We start from the raw sequence: 18,768 nt of genomic DNA, 5'->3' as shown, positions 1-18,768 counted from the left end.
CGTAGACATTTTACCGCTGTCTCTCACGCCGCACTACCCTTCATAAATCAGAACGTGGATGTGCAGCAATGGGACACGATCCAGAACTGCACGAGGAGGGTACCCACTGTGGGGGAGGTTTGGCACCAGTCACCATCAAAACAACGCTGGCCCCACCAACTTGTTCAATGCTCAGAGAGGAAAGAAACCAGCCCACACCGCCAAGTTCTGTCTTAGGGCTGAGGAGGTTTGGGGAAAGGGTGTAATTCCCAAGCTTCTTCATCTACTATAAAAAATTGCACTCTAGAGAAGGTTTAGTAGAATGGGTTTCATTGTGGATTCCAGAATAAGTGAGGTGAAGTATAAAATTGCATGTAGTTTAAAGCAATCCCCAGTCTAATAATCAAACTGATGCATAATAGATGTATTTAGGCAACCTAAGGAAACAATGCATTTGAGCTCTGACCCTGCTTGGCAGTCACAGAAATCTACTTCAAATCATATGAATGACACAAGAAAGAAAAAAGAAAATCAAACCTGAAGCTGTCATCAGTTCATTCCTGTTACTAAACTAACGATACCATTAGTGAATAAATTGCAAAATCCTTCTACAAGAGATGATTTCTTTTTAAGGGAAGTAACACATGATAAAAACAATAAAATGCTTATTCTTACTTTTAATATTTGGATCTGGTTTCTTAACTGATGTTATTGGTGAGGCACTGGGTACATTGGCAGGACCAGCTCTGCCTTGAGTTCTTGGGGATCCTGCAGGGCCTCTTGCAGGAGATTCCTGTAAAAAAGTCCAAATCACACAAATTAGAGAAGAAAGAAAATGTAACATCACATACTAATTACTTTTTAAACCTCTATATTAGCACTGTAGTGTATGCACACTAGGAAGAAAAAACCTCAAAGAAAACACCACTAGTTATTTTGGGCATGTGCCTCCACTGAAAGAAAGGATGAATCACTGTAGTAATTTTTTAGTTCAATAATCATCAGGTATTTCTATGTTACCACAGTGAATTACAATTAAGCAATTTATAATCAACATTTTAAAATATTGCCTTTTTTATTATTTACTTTCTGCAGTTGGAGATTATGTATTTTACATTTACAAAATGAATCTCTACAGGTTAGAATTGCTCCCTCTTTCCTAGAAGGAAAGAAAACACCTCTACTCTTCTCTTGGATCTACTTACTGATGCTCTTGTAGGCGTTGCTGGCTGTTTGGCAAGGAATGACTGCAAAAACAACACATTAAGAAAATTAAACATATTTCAGAATAATGTAAGTGTTAGCTTCACTGTGTTTTATTTCTTTAACTTATTTGACAATTTTTTTCTGATATTTACGGGCTTCCTTTGATATTTCTATACTTCCAGACTTTACCACTAGAGGACAGCGTTAAAACGAATAAATAAGCTTCAGCCCTTTGTCTTAGGCAGCCGGTCCAGAACTATAGAAAAGCCAGAACCACAGCCACCCAAGTCTGTAACCACTATATTTATAATCAACTATACAGGAAAGTTTTGGGTTTGGTTTGGGAGCAGTAAAGAAAGTAAGATGACACGGCACAGCCAAATTTGACATCTTAAAGGCTTTCAAGCCTCTGGCTGTAAGAAAACTGCAACACTAAGATGATTTAAAAGTATTTATATTTTACAGATCAATATATCTATGCTGTGAAATTTCAGATCTTCTTCTCATTCTTCCCCTTTGAAATGTAAATTATTTCTGTTCTCAGCATATTTTCCTTCAACTTGCCAACATAAGTGGCCATATTTTCTATTTGCCTTTGATAAAATAGTCTTATGTCACAACTACATGTGAATTTGCAAAACTGAACAGTGGCTATCTAGTGATTTAAATGAGGAATTAAAAACTGTAGGCAATAACAATGGAGAGCTTTGGTTTCATTCTTCCATTCTTACCTGCTGCTTCATAAGAAATACTTGTTCATCTTCTGCTGCCAGCTCTTTGTCATGGACTAACTGTTGAAAAAGTATCTTGTTAATAGAAGTTTTAAAATGAAAGCCTGATGTTTCACACATTTGGATTAAAAAAATAAATACATTTAGATTTGGAGCCCTTCAATATTAATAGTTATTAGTAGCCATTCAAACTGCTTATTTGTCAGGGGCCAGGGAAGAGTTTACCCCTTTTTACCTTTCTTACAGGAGGTTTCACAATGAAGTCCTCATACGCATCTTCTGGTTTCACTGTTGTGAAGTTTTCATGTAAAATGGCAATTTTCTTTTCATTGTCCCAACCAGCAGGTCTACAAAAAGAAGGAAAGCTTTTCCTTTTCGGTCACAAAAAGCACTTCTACAGAGACCATTTATTTACTGCCCTCTACCTGAATAAAGCAATTCTGTTACAGGTCAGTCCTCATTCTCAGTTAAATTCCAAAGACAGTAAAGAGCTGGAATGGTAGACTCTGAGTCCAGTAACCCAAATAATACACACTAAGTTGTTTTTCAGTCCAAGACTTCAGAAGATTCACATACTAAGCTTCTGAATGACACAAATGATTCAAGTTATTTTTATATATAGTTATATGAAGTGTAATGCTTAATATAAAATAATCTGAAACCATGCTGCTTATCCAACTGACTTACATAAAAACTGCATCCTTTTCTACCACTAAGGCAGGTGTGGTAAACTGAAAACCGTATGTTTTATGTACAATGTACTTATACAACAGATCAAGGTTCTTTTCCTCCTTAACTGATGTATAAATCAAGGCAGCCCCATCTGATTATTTATTTAAGGAAAACATGTAAGATATAGCTTTTAAATTATAGTAAGAATTTCAAAACAGGACCTAATGGACATATATTTACTACACCTAATTTTGAGAAGTAGTTTAAGGCAAAAACTATAGCCATTTAATACCCAGGAGAGGAAGGGGGCATAACAGGAGCGGACTCATGATACTTTTCCCGACATGCATAAATGTTACCTACTCTCCCAGGAATCTAACTTTGAAAAAGTCAAAAACTAAAGAAACTGCCAAAAATCTCAGGTTTATGTGGAAATTGCAAGTTTTGAGGGGAAAACCAAGAAAAAGCACCTCACAAAATGCAAGGCAAATCCTTTGTAAAGGAACAAAAGCTCCAAAACCATGCAGAATTTAAAAACCATGCTATACACCTCTCAACATTTTCAAAACAAAAAATGCCAAGTAGTAAATAACTAAATACCAAGCCATCTTGAAGTGCAATTTCTCAGATTAACTTTATGTGCAATTCAACGCTAAAACATATTTTCTTGCTTCCACATGACAGCAAATCGCTTCAGTGCAGGAAAGGATACACTGTAAGCAGAATCTACGAATGTGTGACTGAATGAAGTCGAAGTGTTCTTCTCTGTAATCGTGCTCCTTCTCTAGTACACTCACTGCATCGCACTGCAAGAAAGGGAAACAACCAAAACCAGAAACACACCGTCACTCCCAGCACATCTTAAAACATCTTCCTTAATATTACAAACACATCGCATTTACTTTGAGCCTTTGGTTTTAAAGTGCCACCAATACATCATAACATAAATTAATTCACATTTAATTGATACAGTTATATCCTTCTGCAAAATTAAACAAAAGTAATTGCAGTTTTCCATAGTGGCAAACAGCACCAGAAACTCACTTTTGTACAAACTACCAGCACCGGAATACCAAGGTTATGAGTCAGCACGTTTTCTCCAAGCGGCAAAGAAACGTGTTCATCCTCTTGGCCAGAAGGGCCTCTCCTCTGCGGTGATCCTTGGTAGCCTTCTTCAGGTTCCACATACTCTTGAAACTCCTTTATAACTATTAAGAGAGAGATCTTCTTAAGATACAAAGGAACTAGTTCTTTATAAACCATAACCAATCTACGAATAACTAGAACTCACCTTTTTTGGTTTTTTGCTTTTATAACGAGGCACAATATGAGAACAGAATGCAAGCTTAAGCCTTGTTGCCCCCTTCAAACACAATAATTCTCCACCAGCATTTACAGTGAGTTAAATCAAGGGTGTTTTGTATCCAGAACAAGCAATCAAAACTATCTGCAAGAGCTACAGTATGTACAAATGCACATTCCTCAACTCAATGCATTTCATTATAAGGGAGCTGATAACAGAAAACATAAATATAGTTTGGCAACGTCACCAATACTCGGTGCAATTTGTACCTACTTTTGGCAGAAAGCATGGTGAAAATGTACATGGGCACAGAAAACACCAAGCTGAAACAGCCACTCTGACTTATAAACTATGATTCAATTTTAGTTTCTATGACTGTGAATTTCTGTTGCAGGAGTCGAACGTTAGAAACAGAAAAAATACACTGCATAAATACAAACTCAAGGACTTCTAAATGTTATCTGAAGAGATTCTGTTATATTCTGGAAAACTATAATGGAGTCCAGAGGAACCTAGACGTCTTCTACATTTTCAGTGTTTTAATTTTATGGTAATGACGCATGTTCCAATAATACTGAATACTATGAAATACTGAAGTGCCTAAGAAGTAGTATTAACCCCATTTTGGAAGCGCACTGTGACCCCACGCAAGCTTAATCAAAAGTGGGCTGCAACTCACAGCTTTTCCGTCTTTTTCCAGGATGAACGCCCAGAGCAGATCCATCTGCCTACGGGATGTGCCTGCTCCCCGCCATGAGGAGCACTCGGAAAGAGCCAAGCCAAGCGCCACGAGCTGCTCCCCTGAAAGCATCTTTACATTAGAAACAGTGGGAGCAGGCTGACCGTACACACAGTACGGAAAACGCTTTGAAAAAGCTCCCGATCTCCAGCACAGTCACAAAGACAGTGTTGTTCAGCACATCCATCCATCCATGTGACAGGGAAGGAACTGCAATTCTACTGCAGGCCATGGGATACTGCTGAGGTTTAGGAAGTGGAAAAACCTCAGAATAGTTTAAAATACAAATCTTGCCAAATGAAGTCACTGTACCTTTTCAGAATAGGAACCATTCCTGCAATAGAATGGGCATGTGCAAGGGAGATCAAATCAGAACGACACTTCTGTTCAAAGCTGCACAATCTGCAATTTTTATTTAAAATATAAAATTGTGTGATTCCTGTGCAAAACAAGGAAGCTCTAGTCCAGAGAAAAGCTTAAAAAACACATATTAAATATGGACAATAAGACTTCTAATCACTAAAAATATTCAAATGCAGTTGCTTTTAAACTTGGGGAGGCAGTGCCTTCTGGTGGAGAGAAAACAACCGTGCATTCAAAGAGATCCTTTCCTCCAGTGTTGTTCCATATTCAGCAACTGGAAATCAAAATTCCATTATACATTCTGCACATTAAATATGTTTACTGACTATCTCACAGAAAGCAAATTAATTCCAGAGCATTTAACTACAAAAGGGTTTTTGGTAAGTACTTGATAGGAAAAAAAAAACCTATTGAAGACAAGTAGATCACAACAGTTAAAAAACACCATTTACATCCACCACAATCATTCAGATAAGCCTCTCTGACTTAATCGGATGTAAAAGCATATTTGACAATACTGCTCTCAATTTACTACAGCATTATAATCAGACAATATTAGTTTCCTAGGCTTTGGCCATATCAGAGCAGAAAAAAATTTCTTTACTGAGTTATCTATTAGTATAAAACCCCTCAAAATCGAGAAAGGAGAGCCTCTCTTGAAAACAGGAAGACTCTTGACAACATGACACAAACCATTATTTAAGATTCCCCAAGAAGTTTACTAATATAAAGAAGAGCAAATGCAACATAGAAACTTCAGAAATCTGGTGGACATCCTGATGAGTTTCTGCTGAATGGGAATGAAGACCACGATCCTCGAGAGCCAAGACCCGCCAAGAGCAGGCAGCACCAAACCTGCGCTCCACAGCCCTGCGACCAGCCCGGCCGTACCTCGCTCTGCCTGATCCGCGCACGGAGGAAGAAACAAACTGGAGACTGTTGTTGATGAAGATTGTTAATAATGCACGTGGTCTGGCATTCATCCCTGACTAGAGACTGAGAAATAACACAGAAAACACTCAGCTTCAGTTAACAAGGGTGGCTGCTGAACAAGCAACTATCAGAGTTAAAAGAGAGCAAAAGAAGCTCTAGTAAGAACCTCGAACTGCTATATCTTGAACACAAATACACTTGTTTCTGAATTAAAGGGGTTTAAGTGCCTGCTAGCATTTTATACTAATAGATAACTCAGTAAAGAAATTTTTTTCTGCTCTGATATGACCAAAGCCTAGGAAACTAATATTGTCTGATTATAATGCTGTAGTAAATTGAGAGCAGTATTGTCAAATATGCTTTTACATCCGATTAAGTCAGAGAGGCTTATCTGAATGATTGTGGTGGATGTAAATGGTGTTTTTTAACTGTTGTGATCTACTTGTCTTCAAGTGCCTGCTAGCTCTTAAAAACTCTTTAAAAGACTCTCCCTGAACCCCCATTATCATTCAAACTTCAGCCATTAAATCCCAGTAAAGTTATACCACAAGGGCTGTCAGATTTACCTCTCACCAACAAACTGCAGCCCAGGCGGCTAATAAAGAAGCTCGCTTCAGTTAAAGTGCCACACGGCAATTCAATACTCTTTCTTTACTTCCAATATCTGTTTCTCACTTGACCTCCATCCTTAAACTTTTAATGGCCATAAAGTTCATCATACACCCAAACAGCTTGTATAAATCTCTCCTCTTTTTTTTCCTAACGAGCTATGAATATTTTCTCCTCCACACACTTCATGTTAAGGAATCACATTTTCTATGGTATGGGAAATAACTCTTTTATTGATTAAAAAGTAGAAGAAAAAAACTCTGGCTTTTTTTTTTTTAAACAGGAAATAAGATGATGCACATAAAATAGGAAGCCAGAAAAGCAAAAGTTCATCTGACAAATCAGTAATATTCTGCTACCTATCAGTAAGGTTGAGTATTAGGAACAGTCTATCACATTTGAAAAATTATCACCTGGTGATGATATGCCATAAAAATCACACCTCCGCTACTCATTTATCTGCCGGACTTGGGGCTTATCTAGGTAAAAAAAGCCTTTTATTTATACTTTTATGTTTTACACAGCAAATGAATGCAAGTTTACAGTTAACCCTTTTGTTCTCACCTTATTGCTTATTTCCACAAGCTACTGAAAGCTGACTGTCACAAGAACAGAAGTACCACCAAGAAAGCAATCCATAATTATTCTTATGTTTGATTGTTCTAGCAACAATAAACTCGCCAGTCTTGAAGCACTTTTTAACTGCAATATGGAAACAGCAGACAAGCACTACAACTTAACTACTTAGATCACAAAGGCACTGAACAGCAGAACAAGAAAAACACAGAAAATTTTCCAGAGACAATCGTTCCGTATTTACACTCTATTGAATTTCACAACCAATTCATGCAGCTTTTTTTTGAGCACTATCTTCACTGACCATAAATTTTAGTCTTGTGAAAAGAATTTCTAGACAAAAAACATCTGGTCAAATTAAGTTTATTCTATTCTTTAGCTTAAGAATTATTGGAGCTGTGAGTAAGATGAAAAAAAAAGGCAGAGAATCTGAAACCAGTTCAGCCTAAATGGGACACTGCTTAATTTTCAGAAAAACGTATTCTTGTGTTTCAAGTGTTCAGCTTCAAATGCTCCAGAGGACATTAATATAATAGCCATTTTACCAGTATACTTCCTTTCTGCATTTCTTGATTCTTGACAGTCTTCTGCTTCGCTGTCATAAAGAGGGATGCAAAATTTAGATCTTCCTCAAAATAATTAATCCAATGTGTGTTATTTAAACAATTATTTATCATAATTGAGCCTGAATTAAATTAGAACACTTGAACTGACATTATATATCTGAACCCACACTGGCCAAGCTTTTAGCAAGGAATTTCCAGAGCAGCTCAGCGCTAGCAGTGAGCGCAGACAAACAACGCTCCTGGTATACTCTGAATAACTCAATTTCTTTCGAGGCAGCCTGTTGCTTCCGTATGTGTGTCCTGCCTCCCACTCTGGAAGCTCCTTAACACAAAAGGAAAGCTCGTACACCAGATGGAGCCCAGCGTCATCCACCCAGCCAAGCCAAGAGGCAGTATCTCAAATAGCAAACACGAGACAAAAGACTGGGTGGAGAAAGGCCACAAAGCCCTGGAAATCAAAGACAAGCAGTCCAAAGTTCAATTCCACTGAGAAGGGTAGGCTAACAAAAGGATTTCTGGAAACTGGTAATAAGATCTTCGTAATGGAGAAGGAACAACCTAGCAGCACTTTAAAGGGATGCTGTCAGAATAATACTAGAAAATGTTTCCCCAGAGTCAACAAGAACTACAGGCACTGGTACCGAGTGTAATCGCTGGGGAAAGCCCTGTGGACACTGGGTCTGGTCCACATGCCACAGGTTCTACCTAGAAGCAAATGTACGGGAACGCAGCTCTGCAAGCTGAACTCAAACATGCACCTCCCTGTGGGGAGATGCTGCAGGGGGGCTTTACCAGAACGAATTTAGCACATCCCTTCACTCTGCACCCCATTTCTATATTTTGACTGCCTGCTTTACATTTGTGCTTTGTTATCCCATCTTTTTTTATATCTGGGCTACTGCAACACAGTGGCAGCTTATCTTAGGAAGCATACACAGCTGGATTTCAGTAAGTAAACTTTGCTGGTGTAGCTTTATTGCTGGACTGCGGTCAAAAGGCATTCTTCAGGCATGTGTGCTCTATATGGTCTGAGCAGCTACACTAATATACCCACAGCTAGAACAGGAATTTCTTTTAGCAAAATTTGCTGTTAAGAGAATTACAAGCTATGGTGGGGAAAGTTTTGAGCACAGGTCCAGCCCCAGGGCCAGCTTGCAACGATACGGAAGACACACATTTGAAATGACACAAGTGTCCTACACAGAGACCGAGGAAAGGAGAGAGATGGAAGTTTGGGGGTGCAGACAGCAGGGCCCGTTTCACCTGCACACTGATACTGAAGTTCACTGCTCAGCCATCGCATGGCAGCAGAGCCCTGCAAGCCTGTCAAGCTAGGCAGCTCTCAAATTTTCCTTTGCCCTCAACTCTATTAAAGTACAAGAGTAACAGGGAATTTCTACAAGACTTTAATTTTGAAGTCTCTTAAGACAATACCATTCCGAGTTCCCTAAACACTGTGCTAAAGCTTTGCAATAGTTGTAAGTAGCTCCTCCACACAATAGACTCTTAAGGAAGGTTTAAAATACTTCTCTTTCCAAAAGTAAAATTTAAGTGCACAAACTCTGCATTTATTTGGACTTCCCTAAAATTCGGTGTGCCTCAGAAAAGTGCAAATTGGGTTAGCTGTTGTATTCTGAGACTAGACCTGCCTTTTCATCTCCCATTCCCAAAAATCTCTCATACACACATACAAACAAAAGCTTTTTCCCCTTAAAAAATGTCAGATTTTACTCTTTTTAAAAAAATATATATAAGCTGGTGATCAAATCCAGGTGGTTTCTGTCATTAAGTTTAAACTCTAGTTAGTATGCTGTAGGCACAAGCCTTTTGGGAAAGGAGATCAGCTATAGAAATACATGTGAATGCTCACATGCCAAACAGATTACACTGCTGCCTAAAGTGAATCTAAGGAAGCTCCCAGACAGTATTTGCAAGGCTTAAACGCTCCAGTACAGCGAGCCACCAGCCCTGAACAAAAGCAGCAACCAGCAAAGATCAGTCTGAATCTACACTGCAGCTAAGGCCTTTTCCACTGAAGGAATTTATTTAGAGTAATTCAATAGGGAAACAGAAAAAAAACTCAAGAAACATTCAAAACTATTTTAGGAAAGAAAAGAAGCTGCAGGAAACAACACTGCAGTGGTGACTGCTTGCCAGTGCCAGACTCTTTCCTGCCACAGATATGCCAGGAAAGACAGTTAATTTATACAACATTCCTAAAGTCATAAGGTAGGAATGGCTGCAGTCAGAGACAACTGGATGTACCAGGATCACAGCCTAAGCCTCGTGAAAAACAAAGAGACCTACTGGAAGATAAACACAGGGTGGAAATTGGACCTGGCTTAGACAGCACAGGAGAGCAGACAGCTCATTTCAGTACTGAATTTTGTCAATATTTTTAAAAAGTCATTTTGTATGTAGTCATTCTTAAAAAATAATTTCATTATCAAAATCTCATTACTGCAAGGGATTTAGACCATTAATTCACCTGATGTTTTGTTAGCACAGCAAAACCGTAAGAGTTATTTTAAAGCCTAATAGTCTTTTTGAATTTGAGTTGTAATCACAATTTCAAAGTAATTCTTATCCAACCCATTCTTAAAACACTACTCTGAAGAAATGTATCATTATAACAGACAGCTGCAAGAGTTAGTTCAAAACAACAACCAAAAAAAAGGGAACAGAATATATGGATGCACAAAAACTTACACTTCTGTTCCATGTCTCTTATATCTTCTGGAGGAATTTTCATCTTATCAATATGTTCTTGCAAGACACTGGCCCATTTCTGTAAAGACTCCATAACAGTCCAAGGTCTAGACATATCTGCAACAAACACTACAAGGGTGTCTTGCAGAGATTCTGCAGAAACTGCAAACTTCAATAGCCCCTTATGGTATAAGTCTCCGTCCAGAATCCAAACGTTACAGCGAGTATGATCTGAAAAGAAAAGGTACAGTTGTAACTCAACAGATACCAACCTTCTTGCTTTGCTAGTCCACAAGTAAACAGATGAGTACATCAGTGTTAAATGAAAGACCAAACCCCAACTACCAGCAGATCTTGTCTGTTTATTTTCAACACAGGTGTGCATGTAAATGCCTACATTACTCAGTAGATGCTTTCATTTAACAGGATTTTTTCTAGGTTCAGAATCTTTTAAAAAATAATTTATGTTATTTGGCTTTTGCTAAGGACAGCTGACACAACAGTTTTCAGATACTGCACAGCATTCCTGAATTTGAAATATGTGTATTCCAAGTAAAACCAGAATACGTGTGACACATGTTAACTCCAAGTTCAAAAGGGGGTGGTTCTAGCTGAGGCCAGCAGGGAAGCCTGAGGTGTCCCTCTGACACATTAGCTGGTTTAACATACTAAAGACATCTCACAACAGAAATAAGCTGCAAACAAGATACAGGCAATAAGCAGCTTAGGTTTCTAGCACAGGAGGAGGAGCAACCACAGGATAAACTCACAACCTACCAAACTGTAAAGTTGTGCTACCTGCTCTTAATTCACATGGACTTAGCATTGGCTCCTACTGGCAGGCTCCTTATAGAACGAGTACTGGACAAAAGAGCTGGTATTTTAGTTTTGTGTTTCTCCCTAGCATGAGAAGTTTAACCCAAAACGTGAACTTTGGCAAGAGCAGCAGAAACTGAAAATGGAACATCATCCAGGAGTGATTTATCAGGTACTCCAAACAACAAAATCTATCCAAATTATTATTATTAATAATAACAACATTATCCTTGGAACTTCCCCCTGAACAGGAACAACTATCTTCTAGCCCCTTTCAATACATTCCCTGTTCCACTACAGCTGTCCAGAGGGAACGGTGAGTCTCCATAGGTATTACATGCAAGATACGTGAATTCTGAAATACACAGATCAGGAAAACAACCACTGCAGAGCCCAGATTTTCAAAACTCACAGTTCTTCACAATTACTCTGCCTCATTATGCTTCCATGCCCTGCGCTCCAAATCGTTTAACTTCACTAAATAAATCCCATCCCTGTAGTCATGATAACTTTAAGAAATAATCAATCAGGATGAAAAAAAAACCCACTGGCTCTACAAAAAGGCAGAAACTTGACTAAGGAAATCGGAATTAAAAAAGAGCACAGAGATATACATACCACCCTTCTAATCAGGTCTTGGATAAAATTACTGAACAGCCAAGTTACAGACAGATTATAGCAAGATGCTATACGTGGGCAGTCTTCATTTAGCATTTGTTATGCTCCTACTTATGTACTGTTAGGCTGTCATAAGACACTGAAACATCAGTCATGACACAAATAGGCCAACAGTTACGCTTTTAACTTAAAAGATCTTCCAAGTGCTCATCTCAGATCTATCCTTTACAGTAAACAGTTACAGTAATCGTTGTGTATCTAAGAAATGAATCTCTGCATATTCCTTGTTTCCCCCATCCTTCCCACCCCTTCCAGGAAGCCGTCTCACTGACATCACACAGGATTCTCACAGCACTGGATGTGCCAATCTAAAGCTGCCGAAGACCCCTAAGGACAGAGGGAGAGCCTGATAAAAGTTTGGAAAAACAGAAAGGAAGCTAGGACATAATGTGAACACATTCACTATTTCACAATAGCAAATGAAACATCAGTGCAGGACTCTATTATTCTCTGGAGCGCAGAAGCATCCTTTTTATATTCCCAAAAGCAGAAATCTACCAGTGAATAAAAACCCTGGGAGCTTTCCATGAGTGAAAGGTTATTGATAGACATTGACTTCCTCCTTGAAGCAAATACTAAAGTGTTAAAAACCCACCTTAAGTCTACCTATAGTCTATGGAAGTTTACAGTTCCCATCAGCACTTTCACAGTTTCTCCTGTGGAGAGTGCTGTGATCGCAGAAAAGACTTTCACACCTTATCAAGTAACAAAAATTAATAAATATCTAATTCACTGCTGCTAAGCTGCTTTTTTAAGGCAATACCTAAAAGCTACAAAGGTTTTCTTTGCTAAACCACTCTGTCCTACTTAAGGATTTAAGTTTCTGCTTTACATTTAGAACACAGCCAGGAACTAGAACACAGGTGGAACTAGAATGCAGTTGGAACTATCACTCAAATGAAACCAATCTGCTAGAAAGACTGGAAGTCCAGCACTACCCTTAAAATGCATTTTTTTTTAAAAAAAAAAAAGATAACACTGCATGAAAATGAAAGGTTTTCCTCCTTTCTTACAATGAAGAGGTATGGCTTGTGATTTACATTTGCTACAAATACAAAACACACTTTACAATACAGTCCTGGTTGTTCACAATTTGGCAAGAACTTGAAGGCAAATTCAACCTTGTCAGCACCACGTCAAGCTCCTAGTTAGTCATATGATGTCAACGTTAACTAGACCTTCCATAGCGGCTACGACATTAGACACCAAAACACAGCAGTTACCAGATTCTGTTGGAAAAGCAGGTGCTACTTATTAAGGACTATTAAAATATTAGCTGAAACTAAATTTCTAAATCTTGTCACTATTTCATTATGCCTTTAGCCATAAAGAATATTTTCCAGCTTCGATGAATTTTACTGCAGATGGTTGATTCTGCAACCTGCAACTACACCTCCTGCTTTTACTCAGAAGGGATCAGTGGTAACTAGAAATCCCTCGTTCAAGCTGTGAAGAGAAGGAAAACAGGGAAAAACAATTTTCAAGAGAACGACTTTAAAGATGTTTCCAAAAAGAATTCCCAGTAGAAACCAGCGTACCAGCAGCGCTTGGCTCAATCTGGAATAACCAGTTCCACTGCAATGTGCATTTATATGACTGAGGCCAGTCCAAACCTGAGGCAAAAAAACAAGACTACTTGATTTTGTTACAGGTAAGAACGCAACAACAGCATGGCTCTACTTCATTGGCACATTTGGCAAAGTCAGGACAACTGTGTTGCATTTGTAATCTGAGGCAGTTCAACTGAAAGTCCTCTATGGTGTTCATAATTGCCAGCTCACCCATACGGCAGGGGTGTCAAACTACTCCTACATTTATACAGTCCTAAAACTACATTCAGGCCTTTGAAGGCAACCATGAGGCTGATGTGGCCCTGGTGACAATGAGTTGGACATGCCTGCCACAGAGTATCGCTAGGAAACCAGGGGAGGTAGTTTGTCACATTGTCTTCCTGTACATCCTCACTTTAACTCTGCCCCGTCACTGCAAGAGACTCTGAAGGATACTCCAGAAATACATATCCTTTAGCAAAATTATGCAGAGCCTCTCTTCTACCTCCTAGAAATTAAGTTGCTCAGCTCTTGAAAGCAGACTAGCCAGCATTGCCACAAAACACCTGTTCATCACAAAGAAAGGCAAAGAATTAAAACTGGCCATGCTCCCTGAGAAATTCCACTAGGAAAGGACTCTTGGGCCTGAGCTCCAAGGTTGTTTAATATCCTAAGCTAACTTTAGAGCTAGTGCAGTGTGTGCTTTCATCCAGATGAACTATGGTGCCATGTATGCAGAAGAAGCCATACCCTCCAAGGATACTGTACCTGGGGCTAACGATCTAAGAGAATCCTCTCTCTCAGGATTACTACTCAGGCATCCCTAAACCTCTTGAACAAATGCCTTAGCCGCGGCAGAATTTGGCATAATAGCCCAGGACAGAGATTTTTCACGCAGAGATTCAGTAGTGGACTTATTCTAAGCTACTCTGAGACCTAGGGACCAGAGTATTGAGTGTTACATTGGACAACTGACATCTAACAGAACTGAACCAGCCAACAACCGATGCAGTGGGGACGTGTATCTTGCCATCCAAGCTGGGTGTCCAGTCACTGCCAAGAAAAAAGCTGATGACTGTGAAAATCAAAAAGTTAGTGGCTACCTGTATTAGCCACGGAGGTTCTTCAAAAGAGAAGCGTTTTCTGTGTATTTGCTTAATTTTCCTGCTAAAAAAGAGAACGCTTTAATCATTGATCTAATCTTTAGGGGAAAAGAAAAAGTAACTGTAAACTAAGGTATGCACCTAGAAATCTAGAGTAATCTTACTTCAAATGTAGGAAGAGTCAGATTCAAATATCCCTTAAGGAGGAAGGGGGGTGGGGATAAGAAGCAAAACAGAAGATTTTCCTTAAGATTTTCAAAGGATGGTGGGAGGTAGATAATGACTCAGCACTATGACCAAAATATTTCTCCTGGACAGAGGAAACTCTTCCAAAATGAAGAAAAAGACAGAGAGAGCAAAGAAATCTTCCAGCACCTGGGAAAGAAGTTGGAAACATGTTCTCACTCCACTATGAAGTTTCAGTTACCAGTGCTGATCTGACAGCCCTGGAAATCTTTGTGCTTTGCTGGTCTTGAATAGGTTGGGGTGTAATAAAAAGCAGATACCTCAATATGTGATAGTAAGCTCCTGAATGCCTATCTTCAGTTTCTTCAGGGCTTCCAAGAATTGTGGCTCAATCATAAAGGCTTTGTTCCTAAACCTGTATCTGAGCATACACAGACTTAAAGCATGCAAAGAGTTTAAGGAAACTAACCCAAACCTGTCCTAGAGAAGGACGAGCATTATCTTTCTCTGCTGGGAGGTCCTGACCCACTTTGCTATTTATTTTGCTCACTGACGACACTAACAAGACAGAAAAGAAAAAGGCATGTATTATTAGATCCTAACACATCCATTAAAGGGACATATGCATTCTCCAGCTGAGTCTGGCAGTCAAAAGGGTCTCTTTTTCCTGCTTGTGATGTCAGAGTTCTTATGACAGGCTTCTCCTAATCACCTTAAATACTCATCACTTCCAGATACTCAGGAATACCTGCAAAATATTTCCACAGTAGGGACATACTTGAGGTTTGATAAAGAGCACCAGGAAAAAAAGGCACACCAAATATTCTTCTGCTTATAATACCATATCCTTTGATGCTGCAAGAAGCCTTATGTCACAGGCTGTCCTAACACTCCTAATCACAGTGGTTTTTTTCTCCCATGAAGTATTTATGCAGTACTAAAGAAGACTGTGCATGAGAAAGCACTTATACCAAGAACTTCAAGAAGCCAAGAATGGCTCAGCATTTCCAATTACAGCACAAAAGATGTTTAGGAACTGCAAGATTAGGTGGCCACTGAAGACACAGGCAATGTACTCATCCTTTAATTGTGCCTAACTTAATATCCAAAGACAGTTTATTAACATGTGAGCGCAGGACCAATCTCCATAACAACCAGTCACATATGGTACTTAATCACTCGTGCAAGTCTTTAGTACATTTCCATTTCTAAAACAATATTATAGGATCTTCCTAGTTCATTTCTTTCAGAAACATGGATAAAGCATCATCATTGCTTCCCCCCTTCTGAACTGACAACTCAGAACGAAGTCATGAACAGGAAGACTGTCATTTCCCATTTTTGAAGAGGGAAACTAACACAAAGAGGTCCAGCATTTTGCTCAAAATGAGAGAAGCAGAAGCAGACTTAGGAGCAAGGATAATAAACTCACTCCCCATCTCTTCCCGCCCCTAACCTTCCTAAAAATAGGAATATTCTGTTAATTAGACCTGCTTTTAAACGATCTTTCATCATCATCCCCTTCCCATATAGTAGAGAATACCAATCATCAACAACAACAAAGATAAAGACAAGAGGCAAAGACACAAGATCCAATCTGAGAAAAAATACTAATTCTAACTTAAAGATCTGTTCTTCACTCACTCAGCTCTAGCAAAATACCCCAGTTATAGTTAACCAAAATACTGCACACAGCCCCTGCAAGGAAACACCAAAACCCTATGCCCAGAAATCCATACTGAGAATTAAATTCTCATGGATGTATTGCTTTCTATCATTATCAGGTAGTCATACCAAATTACACTACATCTGCTAGTAAGTCAACATCAGCAAATCTATCTACCCTAAAAGTAAACTGATCCAGAGAGCTGCTCAAGTGCACTTTTTCTCATACACAGGTCAAGCTGTAAGAAGGGCAAGCGGGAGAATGAACACTGAATGTAAAATGCATTTAACTTACAAGAAATTAATACAGCTTCTAAAATACAGAGAACAACGCTAGAACCAGTTACCTGGGCGTAACCCAAAATACACTGATGAAACCACAGTTATAAAAAAAGGCATGTCAGCTACTTAATTACAGTAAAGAGATTACACATAAAATGAACCTACCATCTCTGTCTTCATCGTGAATATTTAGATACAAGTATTCCAGTCCTCTTCCTTTCTTGCCATGCTCAGCTCCCTGTATCTTAGCCATAAGCGTGGTTTTACCTGAACCATCATCACCTGCCAGTAAGTTTTTACAGGATAAAAAGACACTTTCAGAATTAATTTTAACTTTGTAGAAACATTTTTTTCAAAACACACTTAAGCAATCAGAAATATCTTTGTACATTTTTTGACACTACTTATCTGCTGTTTCCTTTCAAGTATTCCAGCTAAATCCAACAGCCTATACCATGACAAGAATGAAGCACTTAAATATTCTGTATTGCAATCCTTTTGTTAAAATATATACTATAAATCTAACAGCATAATAAAACAAAAAGAAAGTAAAACTATCAGCCTGAAGACAATAATACCGTAGATCATATCACATAACCTAATTTTAACAAACTGATACTTCGGTTTGTTCACATCATTGTTTTAAACACACTTTCTACAAAAACAAAAACAACCACAACCACCCAAATGCTTTCATATACTACTTACCAAAAACAAGAATATTCTTGCCCGATGGCAGTTTAGACCTTGACCGGGTAGAAACTTCACTCAGTATTGAGGACCTAGAAAAACAGCATCCCCCTTGTCAGGCTGACAGGCAGGGCGGTGCACGCGCAGACACACAGACAAGGCGCGCGCAGACACACAGACACAGCGCGCGCAGACACACAGACACAGCGCGCGCAGACACACAGACACAGCACACAGCGCGCGCAGACACACAGACACAGCGCGCACAGACACACAGACACAGCGCACGCTGCCCAGTGACAGCACCCGTGAGCTCAGCAGATCTGCGCAGACCAATGCGTTCACATTCGTTCTATTTACGAACCAGATATGATGCTACAGTCAGAGATTCAGGTTCATTTCAAAACACCAAAAGCATGCCACCTTTTTGAGAAAAGCTTTTATAATTTATAAAACTCACACCGTGACATTTTCTGAAGTTTTTCTCCCTTATAAAACGTCACATAACTGCAAACATTACTTTTGAACTGATGACTAACTCTTCCCACAATCCATTACTGTACTTCATGCACAATTTTTTTGGCCATTATTAGTGTTCTTCTACGCATTCCTCGGACATAAAAAACGAAAACCCATGCGATCGCGTCTCCCGGAGCCCACCCCGCACACCTCCGGCAGAGCCGAGTCCCGGGCTCCACACCCCTGCGCTCCCGCCCCTCACAGCCATGCTGCCCTCGCTCCGGGGGGCGCGGGGCGCCCCTCACGCACCCCACAGCCCCTCCACACCCAGCAAGGGCCCCGCTCCCCACCCGTCCCACTCCCCGCCGGCTCCGCCGCCTCAGCCGCCGGGCGGGCCGGCCCCGCCGCCGCCACCCCCGCTCCTGTCAGCGCGGCCCGAGCGCGGCCCCGCAGCCCGCGCCCACCGCTGCCCGGCCCGGCGGGGCGCACACGCCGCTCCAGCCCGGCCCAGGACTGCCGGCCGCCGCGGGAGGGCTGAGGCGGCTCGGCAGAGCAGGAGAACCCGCCGTGACAGCGCGGGACTCCCGAGAGCAGCCGCTCGGCTCCGCCGCTGGGATGCCGCGGCCCGGGAGGCGCCCCCCGCCCGGCGCGGCCGCTCACCAGAGGTTCTGCCCCTCCTCCTCCTCGCTGGGGAGCTCAGCGCCGCCGGGCCCGTCCGGCCCCAGCAGCTTCTTCTCCACCAGCACCGGCGCCATCTTGCCGACTGCAGCCACAAAGAGTGACCTCACCCGGGCCCGCCGAGGACCCCGCTCCTCCCTCTCCCCGGCCCGGCTGTGCGGGCAGCCCGCGCTGCCGGCCCCGCCGCGGCTCAACGCCGCCGCCGCCCCCCGCCCCTGGCGGCCGCCCCGCCGCTCCCGGCCGCGCCGCTTTCCGTTCAGGCGGCGCCCGGGCAG

At 40.7% G+C, this 18,768-nt stretch overlaps 1 protein-coding gene across 1 annotated transcript in view; it reads right to left on the bottom strand.

Annotated features, from left to right (window-relative positions):
* Positions 1-18,768, bottom strand: part of DYNC1LI2 (dynein cytoplasmic 1 light intermediate chain 2) — a 24,274-nt gene extending 5,506 nt beyond the window's left edge. Inside the window, exons 1-11 of the mRNA XM_065028472.1 lie at positions 18,476-18,768; positions 17,375-17,448; positions 16,832-16,948; positions 10,387-10,617; positions 3,633-3,796; positions 3,301-3,394; positions 2,604-2,739; positions 2,152-2,263; positions 1,917-1,976; positions 1,185-1,226; positions 655-772 (exon numbers count right to left, since the gene is read on the bottom strand). Coding sequence (XP_064884544.1) covers positions 655-772; positions 1,185-1,226; positions 1,917-1,976; positions 2,152-2,263; positions 2,604-2,739; positions 3,301-3,394; positions 3,633-3,796; positions 10,387-10,617; positions 16,832-16,948; positions 17,375-17,448; positions 18,476-18,570 — 1,243 coding nt within the window. The 5' untranslated portion in view covers positions 18,571-18,768. The remainder of the gene's footprint in view (positions 1-654; positions 773-1,184; positions 1,227-1,916; positions 1,977-2,151; positions 2,264-2,603; positions 2,740-3,300; positions 3,395-3,632; positions 3,797-10,386; positions 10,618-16,831; positions 16,949-17,374; positions 17,449-18,475) is intronic.

Source organism: Columba livia, chromosome 13, assembly GCF_036013475.1.
Source record: "Columba livia isolate bColLiv1 breed racing homer chromosome 13, bColLiv1.pat.W.v2, whole genome shotgun sequence".
Classification (NCBI taxonomy): Eukaryota; Metazoa; Chordata; class Aves; order Columbiformes; family Columbidae; genus Columba; species Columba livia.
This window is presented reverse-complemented; position numbering and strand designations above follow the sequence as displayed.